At 39.6% G+C, this 21,580-nt stretch overlaps 2 protein-coding genes across 11 annotated transcripts in view; one reads left to right on the top strand and one right to left on the bottom strand.

Annotated features, from left to right (window-relative positions):
* TBCD (tubulin folding cofactor D) overlaps nucleotides 1-2,729 on the top strand; it is a 108,668-nt gene extending 105,939 nt beyond the window's left edge. Inside the window, exons 38-39 of one of the 2 annotated variants that reach the window (XM_048965436.1) lie at nucleotides 1,007-1,091; nucleotides 2,337-2,729. In XM_048965436.1, the coding sequence (XP_048821393.1) occupies nucleotides 1,007-1,091; nucleotides 2,337-2,351 (100 nt within the window). In that variant the 3' untranslated portion in view covers nucleotides 2,352-2,729. The other variant, XM_048965437.1, reaches the window with a different exon arrangement.
* The window catches only part of B3GNTL1 (UDP-GlcNAc:betaGal beta-1,3-N-acetylglucosaminyltransferase like 1), a 115,113-nt gene continuing 95,871 nt past the window's right edge, over nucleotides 2,339-21,580 (bottom strand). For 6 of the 9 annotated variants that reach the window (XM_048965448.1, XM_048965443.1, XM_048965441.1 and 3 more), the window contains 4 exons: nucleotides 19,467-19,602; nucleotides 11,667-11,735; nucleotides 9,555-9,629; nucleotides 7,099-8,457 (listed from right to left, as the gene is read on the bottom strand). In XM_048965448.1, coding sequence (XP_048821405.1) covers nucleotides 8,332-8,457; nucleotides 9,555-9,629; nucleotides 11,667-11,735; nucleotides 19,467-19,602 — 406 coding nt within the window. In that variant the 3' untranslated portion in view covers nucleotides 7,099-8,331. Of the gene's footprint in view, nucleotides 2,452-4,109; nucleotides 5,900-7,098; nucleotides 8,458-9,554; nucleotides 9,630-11,666; nucleotides 11,736-19,466; nucleotides 19,603-21,580 lie in introns of those variants that run through there. The other 3 variants (XM_048965446.1, XR_007380523.1, XM_048965442.1) reach the window with 3 other exon arrangements.

Below are 21,580 nucleotides of genomic sequence, written 5' to 3'. Positions count from 1 at the left end.
GACAGTAGTGACTGGAATATGCATTCTTGTAACATTTTCTTTGTTAGAATTACAGAGAGCTAATCTTACAATTGTACAATTCCAAGTTTAAACAATTACACTATACATAATAACATTTTCTTTAGCTACAGGAAAGTTTCCAGTGTTAAATGTGACCCATGACACGGTTTACTGATGGTTGTGGTAGCTCACCTTGATGGTTGGACAGGTAATCCTGAAGGTCTTTTCCAACCTTGATGATTCTATAATCCTCAAGTGTCCAAATATATTTTTATACATATTATTCAGGTTACTTTTAATTCACTAACTTGTACTTTTGCTTTTTCTCTGTTTTTGGAATCAGTTTACTTGCTAAGAGTTAATTTTTCCAATCACTCATTTAGGCTTAAAAAAAGCAAACTGTATTTGCTGATTGAGCAGCATTTCAGTTATGATGTAAAAAATGTATCTGTTAAAGAATGTCATGTTTGGATTTTTGGCATTCGGGGCTTTTTGTAACCACTGCTGAGGAAATTATCTTGTAAATGTTTTGTTATTTCTGTAACTTTTAACAAGTTCTGCTAGCATTAGGTCTGGGTTTTCAGTTCAGGAGAATGCCTCCCTGCATGGCAGCACGTTCTCCAAATCCAGTGACACTTACATTCTTGATATGGTGTTTTCTAAATAAAAAGCAGCTATAAATGAATAAATTAATGAACTTTTAATCAGGAAGCTTTTACGAAGAAAATTACTTTCCAAAATAAAAAAAAGTCTAAAAGAATAATCTTAGGAGTTGAACTCCTAACTGCCATCTCTGCAGGAGCTCGCTGGCTATTTATGGTTTATCTGGCTAAAATTGGTGCAAAAAGCTTACAATTTTCTAAAAATGCCATGTAATTTAGTATGTAGTTGGAAATATACTTGAAAGAACAGACATAAGCATAGTGATAAATTAAAAAATGGATACTTACACAGCCAGCATTGGGTTTGTGTTTTTGAAGTGATTGGAACTTGCTTCTTTGTGCAGGGAAGCTGAAGTAGCAGAGCTACGAGAGAAACGCAACCACCTCTGTGAGCTCCTGAAGGTGCCCAAACCACAGCTGGTAACCAAGGTAAGGTACAGCAGTGCTCCTGAGCTTCTGGGAAGAAGCATTGCAATGATCAGTTGTTCCAGGAACTGAGGACATTTGGTAAGTTCTGTGGAACAGATGTAGTCCTTCACAGGTTCATGAATGTAGGAATGTCCTCACAGCTGACTACAGAGTGTATGGAGTTGCTGAAAACTATTCTCTCAAGTCCTTCCAATTTCATTTCTTGAAAGCATTCCAGTGTTGCTGTGTGACATCTTACTCAGTCAAAATGCAAGAATGAAATAATACAGCACAGATGTTTCAAAAACTGTTTGACTGCCCTTTCTAGGGAAGAAAAAAAAAAAGGATGACAGCATCTCACTCCATTTTAACAGCAAAATTATAAGGTGTGCTGTTGGTGCAAATCACAGAACTCTAACACAGAGAATATATTCTGGAAGTTAACACATTGATAACAAGACAATAGAGCAGGTGTAGATTTTTTTTTTCCACTTTACTGCAGACAGTTTGCAATTGCTCATCCACTCAGTATTTCTAGAAAGGCAGAGCTTCCTGCTTTAATATCTGGAAGAGGTCGTTCTGTTCTGCTGGTGAGGCTCAAGTGAGCAAGATAAGTAACAAGCGTAGAAGGAAACTAGTTAGGTCTTAGCACGTTCATCTCAAGCACTAACTTACTGGATAACAACAGGAACTATTCCAGTTGTAGGTGATGAAATTGAGCACAGCAAAGTCCTTTCTTCTTTTTGGAATCAGCAATGGTAGAAGAAGGATTTCTTTAGGAGAAGACACTGCTGTGAAAGAGCATTCCTAGTTGAAAGATTTCAAGGTTTCTTTAGCAGTGCATCAATCTGGCAAGCAAATGCTAGTGGCTCAATACATTAAAAGCACAGAGCTGTTACAGTACTGTGCATAGCCCAGCCAGAGAACTTAGAGTTTGCTCTAAAAGTGACAGTGAACTTGAAAGACTTGCTGCAGCTGTCCTCATGTCCTACCTGCAGCCAGCTGGTTCGCACACAGGAGCTCAAGAACAAACAGCAGCAGAGAATGCCAAGCATTATGAAAAGATGAATTAATTTTATTGAAATAAATAAACAATTATTCCTTTAAAAACCTGTACAAATCAAATTTACTGGTGGGTAGTTAAAAATTTTAACTTCACATTTCTACATTTTCTTCTGTTTAGTTTACTTAATTCCATACACAACTGTGCAGTTGGTAAGACTGCAATATGTGCTGCTCCACCTCTTTTCTCTTTCTCTCTTGCAGAGTTCAGAAAAGTGAAGTTGCAGCACTGGCTTCTGCTTCGTAAATCCAAGCTCTTGGTTCAGGTGCTGCTGTGGCATCTCAACAGGTTGGATTCTCAGCATCTCTGCAAAGTACACTGGTGAACAAAATAAGAGGCAGAAGTTGTCTTCTGGCACCGTGCAGATATGCCGACCCTGGGAGGGCAGCAATTCATGATGTCTTTTTCTTAATTCATTATCTGTAGCCACAAGATGGCAGTTTGTCTTCATAGCTTCATAGCTCTGGCACAGCTGACCTGTTGGGTTTCAGTTGTTTTTTTTTCCCCTGTGTCAATGATTTACACTTCTCCAGTTCTGAATGGAGTCATTCAACCTGCGCTTGCTGTTTACACATTAAATATTAAAACTGACTGCATTACTCTTATCAAAGAATTTTTTTTGCTGGAGGTAAGAATGGCTATACTTACTGGTACTTCATCTTTAGGAGAGTTTATATGTGCAGGCAAGTATGCCATTCGTACATCATATTCAAACAAAAAAACCTAAGTTTCACTTCAGCTAATGCCAAAGTGTTATTCAAGCAAATGTAGTAAACTAGCTTTAGGAACTGAAGTTTCATTTTCATTTTTCCCTCACTACAGAGGGAAATCAGTACTTCAAGCAATTGGCAGGAATTCAGACTATTCCTTATGGACCATAAAACAAAATAATTGCAACATTTATCTTCAGTAACATTACTGTGCTTGTAGGGCAGATGCATAGGTAACCTGATGGTGTCACTACATCTGTTTTTTGATGGTTCTAGTGAATTCAGCTCTCCTCGCTCTTCAGATAGAACAGCAATCAGGGACTATGCTTGGTGTAGTGCAGGTGTTCATTTCCAAAACTACACTTGTGTCACTGCAAGATTTTTTTTTAAGATACTGCAAATGCCATTTTATGTTATTCAAAACTTCTTAACTGAGCTTGCAACCTGGGCTAGCACATGAAGTTCAGTGTAGGTCTATGCATGGTATTCTCTATTGAACAAATGAGTACTCAGTTCAAATACTGAGCTGGCCATGTGGCTCTGTGCAGCACAGTGGCTCTTGCAGGTGTCACCCCTCCTGGTAGGCTGTCATTAAGAGCCTTATATACTGTAGCATAATGTTTCATTTTGCTCTTGCAGAGTTTTACTGCATGAAAAATACAAGTTGTGGTGGCAGGACCTGCTAAGTACGAAAAAATAAGAGAAGGTCCAGTGAGAAATATATGTGCATGCAGTAATCATGTGCCTGCCAACTGCTGTTACACATACACCTGCTTCTAACAGTCCTGAATCAGAGGATGCTGTACTTGCTGTACACCTCAGTACTGGCTGTGTGCAGAGCTTCACCCATGAAGTGCCAGCTGTTGCTCTCAGTAGCAGATGAAGCCAATAGCAGGGACAGGTTGAGGGCCCCAGCTAAGGTTCGACAGAAACCTCTCTTCACACTTGCATGGTTATAGGCTTTCCTTGATGCATTTTTAAGACTTCCCTATGGTAACAGTGCTGTTGTAGTCTTCTGGCCCTTATTTGATGATTACTTCAATTAGAAGTACAATTTAACAAACAAAATGAGCTTGGTAGGTCAATGCTGGGCAATAGTAAAATGAGTAAATACCTCTATAGTGGTGTTCTTAGTACCTCCCTTACAAAGGGCTACTAGGAATAAAGATTAGTAAGACACAAATTACTAAGAATTTCTAACACTGGTCTTCCTGCACGTGCTGATACAGACAGACATAACACACAGCTTTGATGTTGCTGCCTTACCTTTGCCTTTAGTTAAAGTGATAATAATCCATCCCTTCTTTCAAGTTCAGCATGTTCAAGTTCATTTCAAATGCTCCTCCTGTCAAATCCTATGGGGGGGGAACACAAAAGCCAGACAAAAAAAAAACTGGACAAAAGTATTTCAGGTTGTAACAGGCTTTGCTAACTTGGTTCTTTGGGCCACAGGGAAAAAGTCCCATTTGCAGAGTTGAACATAAGTAGAACAAAGCTTAGAAATGTATCTGTTCAAAAATTAGGCATATGTCGAGAAATTAGCATTCAGGTTAGTATGTTTGGGGTTGTGGGAGGATGTCAGACAACTCATCATTCTAATGCACTGAAGTAGAACATGAGGACTACACTGAGAGCTCTGAAGATAAACATCTGCAACTCTGGGTATTTTGTTTTCCAGTGTAGGCATTTGCAGAGAACAGACCAAGGGAAGGAGTTTGATACAACAGTGACTTTGTAGATTTTGAACAATGATTAGCTTGACTGATGAAACAAACCTTTCATCAAGCAACTGAAATACTTTGCTTAGGTGAAGGTGTTTCCTTTTAAGCTGTCGTTACCTTAACAGGAACCTGGTGGGTTTGCTCCATGAGTCATTTTTCAAGGCAGCAATACAGATCCTAACAGCTGTGATGTCATTAAAAGAAAACCTGCCAACAGCAGCATTTTTGACATTTGTGTTGGCCTCACCGAGTTCTACTTCAGGAATATCACAGAAATGAATTAAACCTCACAATACTACAGAAAACTTTATGTTTTTTTGGATGGTCCAGAGTAGCAGTATTGAAGTTGCACAACACCCTGCAGGTGTTTTGGACAGGAAGTTACAAAACTAGAGCCCAAACAAAACTGGAATTGGAGGAGGAGGAATGCTGGACTTAGGCTAGAATAATTGGCTTCAATAGAATTGCTCTGGGACTTTCTATATATCTGAGTTCAGAAATAAAGTTTTCTGACTTACATAGAGGACATTCAGCTTCCAGCTCATCTTGGACCCATCTGCTGAAATGCTTATAAAACTGCTCACACAGCATATAGGTGTTTCTTAGAAGCCCTCCATTCAAGGAACACAAGGCCATCTCCATCAACAGTCCGCCCAACTGCAAAACCACCCAACCTGTCCCCTCCAACCTGCTCCTTAAATTTATACAGGAAACACTGCATATTTCAAAGCATGGCTCAAACCAGCATGCTGTGCTCAGGCTCAAAGATTCCCTCCCTTTTCTCCTATCCCAGTATCTTCTACCTGCAGTGTTTCTCAGTTTTCACTGGCAATGCCAAAGTATACAAAGACAACATTATCTGATCCAGAACTTCAACAAAAACAAATCCACCACAGTCCTAAAGCTACTTGAGCACTGCTGTTTACAAACAATTAAAAGGAACAGTGATAACAGCTAATGCATAACTTGGAGAAGGGCAGAAAAGGTCTGATGGCAGCAGATTTTTAAAGCAAGAGCTCCACTTTACCTATGTAAGCCATTGGTTACCTGAGTGATAAGGGCCTGAGTGTGAAAGATGTTGAGTATGGTTTTGTTCTTTTTTTACCTCTTGATATTAAGAATACTTGACAGCATTTAGTACTTCGAAGGACTGGGTCCTGGTTTTGCAATCCAGTTCAGATCCCAGGCTTCCACTGGTTCAAGTGCAAGACTCAGCACTCACATCAACAGAGAACTCTACTTAGAAATGCAGGTCCTGATCATGACCTTTAGTCTCCTCTAATGATTTCTTAAACCCAAGATTACCCAAATTTGGACTTGGGGTAGGAAATGGTGCTGGAAAAAATAAAAAATAAAAATAATAATAAAAAAATCAACCTGCTCTGAAGAAGGGTTAAAAATGAAAATAAAAGAGCCCAGATGCTAAATTAAGCAGAAGAGTTAAAAACAAACCTTTCATTCCCAGACCGCAAGACTGAGGTGACAGAACAAGGCAGTGTTTCACAATAACTGGTCAACAGTAAATTTCCTGAATACTTCACACAATTGAACTAGTTTAATTACTGAGGCAGAATAGTAGAAAATCCCTTTCATTTCAAGCACTTGGAAGCCATGCCAAAACAGGGTACAGTAAGCGATTTCTAAGCATTTTGCTTTCACCTCAAAGCAAGAGAAAATACACAGTGCAGACCCTTAGGTGAAGTGGTACTGCAGGCTGGTACACAACTGTGATGAGCTGAAGCCATGATGTTATGCTCCTGGGTAAAAGGTTTGAGACATGCACACACACCCAGAGCACAGGATTTCAGCTGCAGCCCTTTGTGAAGCCGTTTTAAAAGCAAACCCAACAAAAATCAAATAGTGTGACTGCTTTTTCAAAGATGATTTTACATGGTAACAGAGTCATACTGCGCTAGGGAGGAGCTGCCAGAGAAAATAAATAAGCAAACAGTGCTTGAAGTACATGGCCATCAGGGTCAACTCCTGCAGACCACCACTTAATAAACATATCTAATCTTCAAAATCACCCTCTTAGAGCTGCTTATAAACATGCAGGTTTTGTCTGTATCACTACTAAAAATAATTCTCGACCATGAAAGGCAGAACAAAAAACAGCAAGGCCCCAGAACACTTCTTCAGAAGGATGTTGGTTAATCTATATTTATAAATAATAAATTCGGAAGTCTGGGATGTTTACAAACTTGTTAATGACTTCTGTTTAAGTAAATCAGTGGAAGGTCTCAGCAGCTAGCTCTGCCTTACATCAACTTCAACAAGTCCACACGACACAGAAGCAGTTCCAGCAGGGGACTCCAGCCAGGCTGCATGGGCTGCATCCACACTGTTTGTTTGGCTGCACAAGAAACGTCCTTACACTCACTGGGAATCTTTCTATGTTAGCAGCATGACCTGAAACACAGAGCTGGGTCAACCTCCTCACCCTTAGTAGTTTAAAAACACGGACACTTCGTAACCTCTCAAACACTCGGATTTTGTTGGTCCCACACAGCACCCTATGGACAGAACTTTGTTTTGTTGTGGTCATGCCTTTCACCTCACCTTGGGACTTAGCTCCTAACATCAACATTTTCTGCAGAGTTCCATTTGATGTATGCAAGCGAATAGAATCAGAGAGGCAGAAATAGCTATCAGAAAGTACAGAACATTTTTCATTTGATGCGGTCTTAACATTTATCTGCGTATGCATCCTACCATATTTCTTTGTTTGAAAAACGCGCTGGAAGGGGAAATGGAGAGAGGTGAATAAAGAAAAGCAGCTGGGAAGGTTTGCTTTTAGCTGTTCCTTCAGATGTGGGCTGCACAGAAAGCAAGGCAAATTCCGTCTATAAATACAGCAAAGGCCAACCCGCGGCATTTTGTGGCCCGCACAATAGCAGCGCAGATGAATGAAAGTTCAACACTCTGCTCTTCTCAGCCCATTTAGAAACCATTTCCTTTAGCGGTCAGACCCAGAAGTTTGAAAGCTGCTGCAGACAGGATACCTGAATATTTTAAACCACAGACATTTATCAGCTTGTTTTGTTTTGGTAGAAGACTACTTTCCATGACAAAACTACTACTGAAAAGCGTGGCCATTTCAATCCCGGCACAACCTCGCAAGTACTAAGAATGGGATTTTGTAGATTCCAACTGCCTCCACGGAGACTCATAACAGTAATTAAATCCAGCAAGTATGACAATGGCTGAAAGAGAGGTTGTAAAACTTCCTGAGGATCAGCTGCAAAACCCTGCGGTAGCAGAAAGGAGGGTCCAGCAGGCTGGGTTTGGGAGTGCGACTCAGAACTCTGCTGGACGACACCCTCCGAGTCCTTTGCTCTCTCCTGGCTTTTACACGTCCTACACTTTGGTACAGATACCTGCGTTGTCTGTCTGTCTCACTGTGTCCGAGGTTTCTCAGGTAATAACAGTATATTCAGCACTACAGACAAATACTTGGTTTCAGCTCTTCATTATAAACGTCTGTGTCCTTCTAACCCGATCCCTTATCTTCATAATATCACACCAATAATATGGCATAATGACAGAGGGGTAGGGTGAGGTTTGTATTATTAACAGGTACATTTAAGACTTACACAGAGGCAAGCTCTGAGGGCTCCCACTACATTATTATGCAAGTTTATTCTCATCATTTTCTTGTCCCTTTGGCCCCTCTCATTCTCCCAGGGTACAACACTGCTGCAACTCCTTGCATACTGACTTTCATTCACCTCTGCACGTTTTTGCCATCAGGTCTTACAGCACCAACGTTAGCAGTACCTGCGTGTCTCAGTCACAAAGTGAGATGGGCAAGGACATAACCTGCCTGCGGTTTGTAGAGGCAGCCCCATCTGAATGGCTGTTGGCCTCATTAAGTTCTCCCAGAAAGTAAGCAGCTCCAAAGACACATTAGAAATAACTTCACAAGCTCTAAAAGTATTTCAAGTAGGTCAAATCCTATTTACAATTTAAAAATACTGCTTGAAAGAGACTATGGCCTGCAGTATTCGTGCATTGGTAAGTAGGAAATGCTCAGTGGCAAATAGCAGACAATACACTGAAATCACTTGTCTTAAGGCAAGATGTTGTACAACAACCTCATTGTAAGGGCTTCACAAATTGGATGTGCTTTGTAGCAGGTTGCACAGATGTTTTGTCTAGGGGCTTCCACCCACCATTATGTGTAGTATGAAAAATTAAATTAGTTGTAATATCACTAGTTGATCCAGCAGTTTATCAACCAGCACTACACAGTAATGCCCTAAGGTACTTTCAGTCTGGCTTTACAACCTAAGTTATGATCTCAGAGTTGGCTGTAAAGTTGGGAGGGCAAAGTTAACAGGGATCTGTATGAGATGTGATTCAGCTCATTTATCTTTAAACAAATCTACAACAGTTTTAAAATATCCATGTTTCTACATAGCTTCAAGTTTTAGTTACTTTCAGAGACTTTTTAATTAACATTTACAATTACAGCATAGTTGCCATTTTGCTTTAATCTTCTGTGTTACCCCACTATGCTGTGCTATTATTTTAAATACAGCAGCACAATTGCTGCTGGTTATCTTCTAGTTATGTTACCACTGTCAGCCACGGAAATGGTGTCAGAATTCACAGTGCCAAACAAAATAGTTTTCAAGGTCTGATTAAAAAAAAAAAATAAAGCCTTTGAAACTCACAGGGCTGCAATATTTTAGGAATAAATTTTAGGAATAAACAAGAGCAGGTGACCAACGATATGCATTTATTTGTGCATACAATGGTGGGCAAGAATATAAAACAGATCCAATCTCCTTTACCCAGGCTGTAATTTTTATCATTCTTAATATTACAATTCTTAATGCTGCTGTTTTAAAACCCTGAAGTACTCTGCACAGTTTGTTAGAAGGGCCCTTCAACTGCATAGTAAAGACTTCTGGGAAAACAATTACATAGAAATTGATGATAATAAGGAGCAATTACTGATTTTGTACATACAGCTAAGGGAGCTCACCTGCTTCACACAGATAATGAAAGGTGGAGTTGCTTCTCTGAAGTGACATATAGGAATTTTTGGTTTTGGTCTCTCCTGCAAGCAGAGCAGTCAAACAGTTAAGAAGCACACATAGGCACTTGTTTTAGTTTTAGGAGCTACTAAGCAGTAAAAGAGGATAAGTGAATTTTAAGACCTAATTTTAAATAGTGCACATGATCACGTCTCCACTCACCATTTCCCCAGTCATTTCAAGAACCCATTACTTTCTTTCCGTAACCTTTCAACATAATTGTTCTTCTTTGAATGAAGTTATGCACTACATTACACAGATCTTAATTAAGAGCTTTCTGCTGTTGAAAGGAGCTGCTCTCATTCCTCTCCTTCAGGTTATCTGCCTTTTAGCCCTTTCCCCAAATGATTTCCTCTTGGATTTAACTACAAGGCAGGTTGCTATAACAGCCTATCACATCATATACTGTATATATTTTTCTGTTTTTCTTTTGAGCTGGTTCTACCCCTTTAGCGAGCTGAATCAACTTAAATGTGCCATCAGAGAAGGAGCAAAGCAGGCACAAGGCAAGCAGCAAATACAAAAGCAGAATCCTTCCCTTTTAGCTAGAGCTGTTAAATGCCTTATGCTCAACTAGACTTCAACAGGGCTCCAAGCTGCAAAATCTTCTAAGGATTCACAACAGTTTGTAGTATAATCTTATTTATGACTGATCTGGGAGAATGGCTGCATGTTAGCAAGACATAAGCACAGATCTGCAGCAGAAATGCCCATAGCATTACTATTAACTAGAGGTGATAAGTCATGTTCCTGGTCAAAATCCTCAATTCTGATTGCAGCTGGAAGCGCTCTCCCAGTACAGAGTCTGATTTTATAATTAGTCTAATCACAAGCTGCATCTGAGGAGATGCTCCCTCACCCCTCCCACAGCAACCTCAGGGTAATTTCATTCACAAGATAACGTGCTGGAAAACTTCTTTTGAGGGTTCCTTCTCTGCCAGATCAGCAAACTGAATTGTCATCCTTTAGCCACAAGACTGCTAGACCCAGTATAAACAAGGCAGTGGGAGTGCGGGGCTGAGGTCAGACCACCCTGCAGCTAAACCAGCTGAGCCACAGCATCAGACTGCACTCCCAAGGACCTGACCCAGTGCCCAGTGAACCTGAGAGCTGTCATGTCACTGACTGTTTGAGGGCCTGAGTCCGGATGAAATTACTCCAGATCTTGGAGCTAATTGCTACCATTAAATTAATAGCGTAATAAAACAACTTTTTCTACGTGATTTGTTTATTGCTATCTAAATATCATTATTCCTTCTCAGTGGAATAAAGTGTTTGTGCCTACAATTCTAGGCTCGAAAGGAGCCTATCAGTTAAAGTCTTATTTAGATACAGTATGACTATAATTAACCTAAATTGTAACCTAAAGTTACAATTCATCACTGAAATTTTCTTCTACTTAGCAGACATTAGACTTTAGTCCATCATTAGCCAAATGCTCTCATCTAAAAGAAAAGCCATCAGAGAAGGCAATACTTTATCCCATCAGAATATAGATGTGTCTTTTTAAGCTGATTTCAGTTAACTGAGGTACTCCTGCCTGTCTGCTTCAACTTGGAAGATGACCCCTTTGGAAGAGGTTTGCTGCCATCACAATTTGTTAACAGTGGAAATACCATCTCACAAATCTTCGTGTTCTTCCTTCTACTTCCCTCTTCATTAGGGCAAGAAGTTTGTGTCTGTAAGTCCTCCCACTCATCCCTCTTTGTTCTTTCTTGTGAGGTCTAGAAGCATCTCTATAAAACCCATTCCTGAAGAATCACACCTTGTGCTGGTTTTGATCTGACCTGAAACAAAACTATTCAGAGACAATTCCTCTGTCACCATTACAGATGAGGTAGTCTCATTCAGACAGGGATTCTGGCTCCATAGTTGGCTCTGTGGTATTGATCTCAGCTCTCTAGCTTCCTACACAGTCACGGCCTCCTTACCTCTAACCACTAGTCATGGTCTCCTACCAAAATGAGCTGCCATATCATATTAAACATTTGTGCTGTATTCTTTCATCACTTTTCTCAGAACATTTTCAGATCACAGCAATGAATGCAAAAGGAACTAACCTCAGATTCTTCATAAGTGTAGAATCCTTTTGCTATTTTCTTCTCATCAACATCGCAAAACGCAGTTACCTGGAGAAAAGGAAGCAGAATGGTTCAATGCCATTCTTTGCTATCAGCAGGTATTTCACTTGGTCACCATGGTCTTCATGGAGATTAAAGCATATTAAATCTCTTCCATGTACATCTTAGTGAGATAGGCAATGTTTGGAGATGGCTATGAGCAGACTGTGTTTTCCTGGTCATGACAACAGATGCTGTGTAAGAAAAAACACATGAGACCATTAACCTCACATCCTCAGTGACACGCCGAGTAAAGACAGAGGCTGGCCTCCTCATTGCAGGACTTCCACCAAACACTTCAGATTTGATCATACATACCTGCCAGTCCAGTCCAAGCACATCACCTACTGCAAGATACAAGACACAGTGCTGCACTATTGCTATGGATGCTCTGGTAATACCAGCTTCAGTTCTCAGCCATAACACCCCAGGTCTGCTGTTTATCTCTAGATTTTATCCCTATTTTTCAACTGAAAACACCAGCAGATTTTGTTGTTTAAATACATTTACTGCTGTGTTTTTGTTATTCTTAATGTAGTTATGGAAGCATTATTTATAGCCCTTGTTGCCAAATATTTCACATTTTTTTAATCTGTATTCCCCACAAATACACAGGCATAGTAAATGCCTGCAATCCAAAATACAGTGGCCTCATTCTGGAACCATTAAACCAAATGTCAGTAACATTTTGTAAGACTTTTAAAAACAAACGTAGCTATGTTTTCCTCTGACTTCCTTTGGATCTATCTGTATCATCTGCACAGAGCTTTTACACTGAAGCAGAACGGTGAAGGTATTTAAGGTCTTGCAGAAATCAATTATTCTGGTGAAAGCTGGGTAGCAGCTTTCCTATCTTTTTAATCGTTGCATTAAAAATTGATTAACAACACTTAACATTGGGAAAATTTGAACAGCCAAACAGCTGTATATTAATTTACTAAGAGAAGCTGCAGAAGGCTGGCTGGCTTTCAGTACCTACCTCCATCCCTTCCATTTTCCTCCTTTGCATAGGATATTTTATTTTACCTAAAATGACCTCCTTCTGTTTGCACAATAGGGGACACTGATGCAACAGCATTAGTGTCCTAATGCTGCACTTTTGCATCCTTTATTGGTTCACCAACAAAGAAAAGAACGTTAAGGAAACATTAAATTTTCACTTTGGAGCTGAAGGAGGAGCTGAATGAAGTTTCAGGCCAGTAGATCCTGACTTCAGCTCTGGGTGCTCCTGATGCAGGGGTCACACTAAGGACACAGCCCACGCTTCAGACTTTACAATGGAACTAGAAAGGGAGTGCAGGGAAGTACTAGGAAGCTAACAGACACTGAACAAAGTCTCTGTGGCTGATGCAGGCTGGGTTAGACAGCCCTAATTGCAAGCAACTCCAAGCACAAAGAACCAGCACCTTCCCTAGGTTCTCTTTTGTCTCTGCGCTTGGACAAATTAATACATCCCCAACTCTCCCAGCCATCATTATAGCTTACTGTAACTGAAAAACAGAAGGTGTGGGCTGTAGATGAGCAAGAATTGAGCATAGCAAACTTCATTCAAGATTTCTGCTGGTAAGTATCTGCACATCTAATTTTCAGTGGATTCAGCCACCTTAAATCTGTTATCTGCAGTATTAGAAAAGAGGCCAGACTCCAATGGGCAAATCTTCTGACAGAATGTACACCACGTGGGTGGCCAAAATGTAAGTCAACAATTTTTCTGCCACACACTATTTTCCAATTAAAGAAAATCTGTCTGGAGACAAATTCAGGACTTGCACACAGTTGTTTATTCAAGAAGGGGGACTCAAGGCATCAGGCTTACTTGAGATATTTACGTTAAGCTGTTAGGCTTACCCATGTTGCCTGTTTCTCTCTTGCACTAACAGGCTCCTATCTTGCATCTCCTATGAAGTTCATCTACCCGTACAGGAGCTTCTGGGGAGGATATTATGAACTATAAAAGCTACAAAACAGTCTCAAAAGTTTTTTTTTCCTTCCCCCCAGCAGAATAACTCATCTGCAATGCAACTGACAACATGGCATCATTGAAGCTTACATTTGTATATTTCCTTAAAACTGATGTATGTGCCTTCAGGCCACACATCAGTTTTAAGGAAATACACAAGTGTTTATGCATTTTTGTTTTGAACAACACACACAAATCTGTGCAGGTACAAAACAAACAAAATATTGCTGTTTTTCTCAACTGAAAATGAGATGACAGCTATCTATGCGTGATTCACAAGCTACATAATTACTATAAGTAATAGTTATAGGTTGTAACACACATTAATAGTGGTATAAAGGCAATGGAGAAAGCTTTTCCCTTCTTAAGAGAATATTTACGTGGCTCTAAAGATCAGTTATGTACTCAAATCTAGGAGAAAAAAATTGGGGAAGGTAAAAGCATGCCTCTGGCTGGTTCCTTTTAATAAGCACAGTGTGAAAGGACAGGCTTGGACTATCAGACCAAGGAATCTTCTCTATTGCATTCTCTCTCTGTCTCCCACTGCTCACATGGTCCTCCATGCATTTTAAACTTCTACTGACCTTCCTGATTCTACTATTTATAATTCTTTCACTCTTACTTGTATAAAGCCTCGGAAGCACGTTAATATACATCTCTGCAAATGTTAAATCAATTTTGGCTATTCATGTCAAAACAAAGCAAAGCAAAGCATTATAATGCAAGTTTAAATAGATACAAGTAATGACAAACAGACCAAGGGGCACGCAGAGGCAGAAACATCTTCAGCATGCCATAAGAGGAACCACAAAGACAACAAGCAATTCTCAGTCACAGTCTGATTGACTTCAGTATCAGGATGTTGCTTTTATTGCACCCAGTTAGCATTATACCACAACAAAAGCTGTGTCTCTCTCTCAATTCCCAATATGCATGTCATGCACCCATTAAAGACACTACTCCATTAAAGACATCATCATCTTCCCTCTTTACACACATACACACCAAACTTGCTGAAAACAACACTCATGCCAGGATCCAACACACAAAATTAGCTTCTAAGTATTGAACGTCCAAAATTCCCCTTATTACATGCAAAATATAGCTGCATTTAGACATAACGCCATGGGAACCACTGCAAGTCTCTTATTTCTCTAGGACACACAAGTAGGAAAGTTCTACCAGGAATTTTTCAGGTATGCATGCCTCACAATCTATACTGACAAAATGGCAGTTCAAAAAAATGCACCTTTGTGTCTGCAAACAGCAGAGAAGCCTCCCTGCAGTATTTCAGCACGAAATACTACCTGTGGTCCAAAATAACAAGTGGTAAAATAGATCCTTCATTTTAGGATGCTTTATACCTGGACTAAACTGAAGGGTTTAAAGTCCATCTGTCTCCCTTTGCTCTGTGAGCTCTCTTACTGGCTTTCTATCTTGTGCTCTGCAGTAAAGGTGGGTGCAATATTCTTCCCTTGATTTCTCTGAGCACTCCCCACTTCATTCTCTCATATTGTCTTTCACATACTACAAAAGTTAAGCATTTCTTGCTTTTGGGAGCATCAAGTACATGGCTGTGGATGGTTTTAAATGGTAAACAAGCTAGGAAAAAGAGCATACAAAATACTTTCTTGAAGCTCTCAGTTTTGCCAGTGGATAGAATACAGAAGTTTCATGGGCTGGATGTGCACAGTACTGTTTCCATGCCACTAATTAGCTGATGCTTATTTTGTCCTTTCCCCCTCCTTTTCTGTTCACTACTTGAACTATTTTCAGCGATCGGAAATGACACAAAATGTTAATGCTCAAGTTCTCTTTTTAGCTAAAGTTTGACAGAGAATAAAAGAGTGGACAAGACAGCTCAGAAACCCTCCAGGCATATGGAGTGTCCCAAAAACATTTGGTTTCCATCTTCAGCTGCAAATTATAGACAAGACGGATGTGTTTTAAACAAAAAAAGGTCTGTTCGACTTCAGTCTTGCAGAAATGCTAATACTAAACCACTGTCAACTGTGTGAATCAAGAAGGGGGCAGACAGGAAACAGAATTTCCCTAAGAATACTGAGATCCTGGTAATTAATTCATAAATAAAACCTGACTGGTTGAATAATTTTTTTCCTTGTGTTACTGTTTAGTAAAAATACTGAACCTTGGATCTTTGCCTGAACACTTTGGAAAAAAGGCATTAATTTACTCTTCACCATGCAGATGTCTAAAGGAAAAGACAGAATATAGCTTAGGTGTTTTTTCTCCTTTGATATAGTCATAATTTAACTGAGACAAACAGACTAAAGTCATAACATGTTATTGAGCACAAATGAAGACTGCTGCTTCCCAGCACAGCCAAAATTTTGTTTTCTGAAAAACAGCTTGGCATGCAGCATTTCTTCCCCACACCCCAAACACTCCACCAACAACAAGTCAGCATTAGAAATAGAATTGCGTTGTTTATGACACTGTAAAAATCCTAGAAATGGATGTTGTTGTTTTTATTTCTTTTAGTGGATGTGCCCCACATTTCATGCAGATATTCCCAATTTGGGAAAAAACCCCACTGTGATTCCACATCCCAACTGAAATCAGTCTCATGACTGCTAATGAGATTCTGAATCTCAATAAAAGGATGCAGCAACCATGAAACAGAGAAAAAGTGAAATTTCCACAAGTTTAAACTGACATATGAAACTAAATTTAGACAGTGGAATTCTACAGCACGCTTTGGCAATTTGACTTGCATTGCAGAGTGTCTTAGAGACCTTTTAGGATCACATTGCTTTATAAAGGTCACATTCAGAACTGGATTTTCAGAGTAGAATGTGGTAACTGTACAATAATAGATTCTATTTGTAGATCATAGAATCACAGCATGGTTTGGGCTGCAAGGAACCTTTAGCCCAGCCAGCCCCAACCCCTGCCACAGACTGGCTGCTCCCCTCCTTGAGCACCTGCAGGGGCACCCTCAGCTTCTTTGAGCAGCAGTGCCAGGGCCTCTGGATAAAGATCTTCTCCCTCACATCTGACTCTCCAATAAAGAGTCATCTAGGGGCTGCAAGGACACCATGAGTTCTCCCTGAAGCCTTCTCTCCTCCAGGTCGAACGCCCCCAGCTCTCAGACTGTCTCCACAGGAGAGGTGCTCCAGCTCTCTGTGCATCCTCATGGGCTCCTCTGTGTCCTTCTTGTGCTGGGGGCCCAGACCTGACTGCAACACTTCAGCTGGGAGTAGAGGCAACAGCCAGGTCTCTTGATTGATAGCTAGATTCTGTATCTCTATTATTCTCATTATTAACAGTGTACCTAAAAGCTTACCTTTTGTTAAAATAACCTTTAAAGAGTGAGACAGGAAAAGTATGCTTCTGGTTCTTAAGAGATAGACAAGATGGAGCAACAACTATTTTCCACCTTTACTTCTATGGGATTTTAGAGTGCAAGAGTGGAGGATTATTCCTAAAAAAATTGAGGTGTTTTGGGACAAGTATAACATGAAGTTTAACTAGCCTCTTTTTACTGTTATTGGTTTAGAATAATAAGTTATGAATTATACTGCAAATTTTATGAATTTGTTTGTTGAAACTGCAGCAGCATAATCCTTTAGATAGAATTTGTACAAGTGAGATGTTTGAACTGCATAGACAGCCTTCTGCCAGTGACTAAGAACCATCAGTATATCTTTTACGCTTTATTTCTAGCTGAGATGGATATTCATTGTTAGAAAAGCTATGAATAAGCCTGAACAACAACATAAAACCAGGTTTTAATCACTACAGATAATAATAATTTCATCACAAGTTAGGTATCTAAAGGCAAGACCCCTAATTTCACTCATGATGACCATAAGCCACTTTCTGAAGCTACTTATTTCAGCTGATCTTTAAGAAAACCTCTGAATGTATCTGTAGGTAACGTGCTGGACTTACTGGTTAAGATTTGATTACTCTATAGAAGGCATTGAGATCAGGCTGCAACTATATTGTAGCAGTACATGCATATTTGGCACATACACCTGCAGCTAGGTGCACAGCCAGTAATTGATGAGTTAATGCTCTATGCAATATTTCAGTATCAAACTGAAGCATACTACAGTATGTGTAACTATAACATCGACAGAAACAAAACAGTGTCACGGCCTGCAACACTGCCAAAGCAAATGTTAAGTGAGGGTCAGCTGGAAAGAATATCAAAATCCAGTTAATTAGAACCACGCTGTCTGTGCCAGCACACCAGAGAATTAAAAGTTGTTCATCAGTGAAGGAGAGGCAAGCTTTGATCCTTCAGCAGCTAAACAGCACAAAACCCAATGTTTTTCTTGTCCTTTTTATCTTCTCTGCATCTTCAAATTATCACTGTGTTTGCTGAACAGGATGTGAAGTTCTGAATGAGTCACCTACAAAATGAGGTGGCAAACGTAGCACAAAGCTAGAGAGCTGTTCTGTCTTAGTGTCAACCTCTATTTAAGCTTGGCATTAAAAAAAAAACCAAACAACCCCAAGACCTAAGATGGTGGAACACTGCTACAACAACATCACAACTCAGTTTCCCCATCACATCTCAAAAATTCCTACTTGCACAGCATTAGCATAGTTTCAGCTACCATCTCTTCCCTTAGAATTTATTTCCTAATTCTTATTATTTGATAGATAATAACTTGCAATGGCTGTTAGTAAATGAGAGAAATTCACTAGTGCTTTGTTAGGTGCACACTGCACTGCATGACCAAGATAGCTGAAAAGATCTAACAGACTGATCTGTCCTCTTTGACTGAGGGCAAATTGGACTGACTGGAGACAGAGCATTTAATATTATTTCATCAGTTCACCCATTACCACATGAAATCAATGACAGCCTATGGTACTGCAACATTAATCTGGAAATTCAGGTTCAATTCTTGGGTTGCACATCTATTGCGTGAGTGCCTCCCACTCCTAATCATTAATTTCAACTGTGGATATACACAGATTCCTTCTTTTATTCCCCCTCCACCCCCCCCATGTGTGGCCTCTGGTCAACTACATTAACCAGGTTTATGTATACATATTTGTCATTTTGTCTTCCCACTTGCATTTTTAATAAAGGAAAACACATTTGGTAATAAAAATCAATGTTCTGTGGCTTTTTATAAGAAACAGTCATTTGACATTAGCCCTAAAGCCTTTATCTAACAAAAAAAATATTCCACAAAACAATATTCTATAAAAGTGAGGGATTTAAACTCCAATAAACCTCCACCCAACTGTAAGTGACCTCCACATTTTCAACTGTAAACTGCACAACATGTACAGCACTACTTGCATGGCCCCCCCACAACCCCCTCTTTTTCAAAAGGAGGTTACAGCCTCACTGCTTATCAAAATACAAACCAGGCTGCTCAGGTTTTGACAGGGACTCACATAGTATCCGACTAGGAACTGGGCAAACGTAACAAATACATGTATGAGTAACCCTAGACAAGGTAGTTCAACATCGTTCCATGCAAAGTGTTACTTGATTCACCTGGCGTACCTGGCTGCTGCAAAGATGAGTTACACATCAGTGCCATAAGCAATGATAGAGTGCCTATGCTACTGCTATGCTTAGTCACCAGCAAGCAGAAACAAGAATGTCTATGCTGAACTGCACACAGTATGCTCTAGATAACGCAATGGAGCATTTCGAAAGTACAAGTTCATTAGAGCATTGAGAATTTTTCCAATTTACACTGGTAATATTTTCATGAGAATGCTACTATAACACGTAGGAAGAAGCAAGTGGTTTTGTACAGGTTTTACCATCCTTAATAATGTACCTTTTCCCGATTAGCTGGTGACAAACTTCTGTAGAGCTTCTTGCCTTGCTTGCCAGCATTCCAAATAGTGAATGACGCCCAGGAGCTCAGGACTCTATCCTCAAGAAACTTGACTCGGTGATTCCAGATGGTTTCCCTAAAGAATTAGAAAGAAATATATTATTTTACATATACACACCCACATAAACCTGATCAAAACAATTCACACAGAATACAAAAATGGTAGCAATTTCCCAGGGCCACATCTAACTGTTGGCAGAAAAAAGGAAATTCTGTGGAAGCCCTTGGACAAAAATCATTAAGATCAGAAGTCATAGCTGTTATTTTCAAGAAGTTTAACATGGTAATCAAATTCAATACCAACAATTCCAGCTGCCCATCAACATGCTGTTTGCCCACTGCCAGACACCAGATGAACTTCCCTATAACCTGCAGTACATACAGGCAAATTATCTCCTAATCCCCATTCTTCATGCTCCACTTGCCTATACATTTATTCTTCTTTGTCAATCCAAGCTTTCAATCTCACAAATTCACTACTCCAGTCTAGCTAAATAGGCAGCCCAATGCTGCATGTAAAGTCCAAACACTGTTGCACTCAGCTCAAGTCTTCAAAAAGTCAGTTTTTAAAGCTCAGGATCAGTAGGCATTGGTACAACAACAAATAATCAATGAACTGCAGAAGTTGCATACAGCAATGGAACTACCAGCCCTTACACACAACTCAGCACTTGCTAATAGCGCACGTTAGACCAAGTGCTTTTATTTTGAAGCCTCCCAAGTATTATTCAGCAACAGTACAAATAACCAGCTATGCTTTCTTTTGAAGATGACCTTTTTAAGAAATAAAGAGCAATAGAATTTATTATCGCTTTTACTTTCGAAGAAAAAGTGCTATGCCTTGTGAGATACCTTAGAATATACTTTAGAAACGACCAAGCTGGCACATGCCTGGGTCAAATTACACTTCAGGTCTTCAGATTTGTAATACATTTCAAAGTATGACTTAAGCCAAGTGGTTGAGGTAAACAGCAGTGAGATGAATATCAAATGATGAACCGTGTGTCTGTACAACGAGTAAGGAGGGAACACGTAATATCCTTAAATGCTGATGGCTGGCTGGGATCTTCAAAAGGTTCAACATACAATCTCAGCAAGAGAGGACAACTTCAAGGCAAGGATTACATTCGTATCCTGTACGTCCTAACTGACTGAATTAATTCAGTCTCACAACTGTGACATTATTCTTTCCTTTTGTGCACACCTCCTATCACTTTCAAACATTTATGCATTAAAAAAAAAAATCTATTCCCACCATATAATGTAATATTTAAGACTACATAATTTACAATGGTTTAAAGAAACCACCTGCTCTCAAGAACATCTGTTTAATGTTCAGAGTTCACATCGTATTCATTAACCAGGAACCTATCTGATACTTACAAACAGTGCTCCAGATACGATACACCGATTTCCTTAATTTATGGTTTGACAGACAAACCTAATGAACATCTCTTGAACAAGACACTGTGTTGAAAAGTAATTCTGCCAGAAATTCCAAAAGGCATCTAGTTTCTTATCCTTGCTGAAAACATTTCTTCAAATGGGTTTTCCACTTGACTATAACGCCAGAACACAATACAGTTTAGAACAATTGTTACCAATCATTCTACAGCTTTAATAGACCTTGTGACTCAAAATGTACGCCGCTTTAAAAAAAGCATTCAGGACTAAATCATGCATTTATGAATAGTCATTCTCTGAATTTAAACACTAACAGAGTTGTCTCCTTGTCTTTGGAAATACATATTTTTCCTACCAATACACCTTCGACACAATTTAAAGCTCCACGATTTTCTGACATTATTAAGTTCATATGGAATTTATGCATTTTCCAAGAATATGTTGTTCCTTTTGCTTTAAATAAAGCTTCTAATTAACAGGTCAGCACAGGTTATCACAGGGCAGCTGCAATAAGTTTCAACCTCAGCTGTCTACCTGGCCAGGCCTGATTCCTGGTTTTAAGAGCAACTTGCCATATAGAAATCAAAAACCACTCACAATTTCCTTGATAGTAAGAATCCAAACTGCGCAGGCCGGCAGTCAGGAAGAGG

Source organism: Lagopus muta, chromosome 18 (genome assembly GCF_023343835.1).
Source record: "Lagopus muta isolate bLagMut1 chromosome 18, bLagMut1 primary, whole genome shotgun sequence".
Taxonomy (NCBI): Eukaryota; Metazoa; Chordata; class Aves; order Galliformes; family Phasianidae; genus Lagopus; species Lagopus muta.
This window is presented reverse-complemented; position numbering and strand designations above follow the sequence as displayed.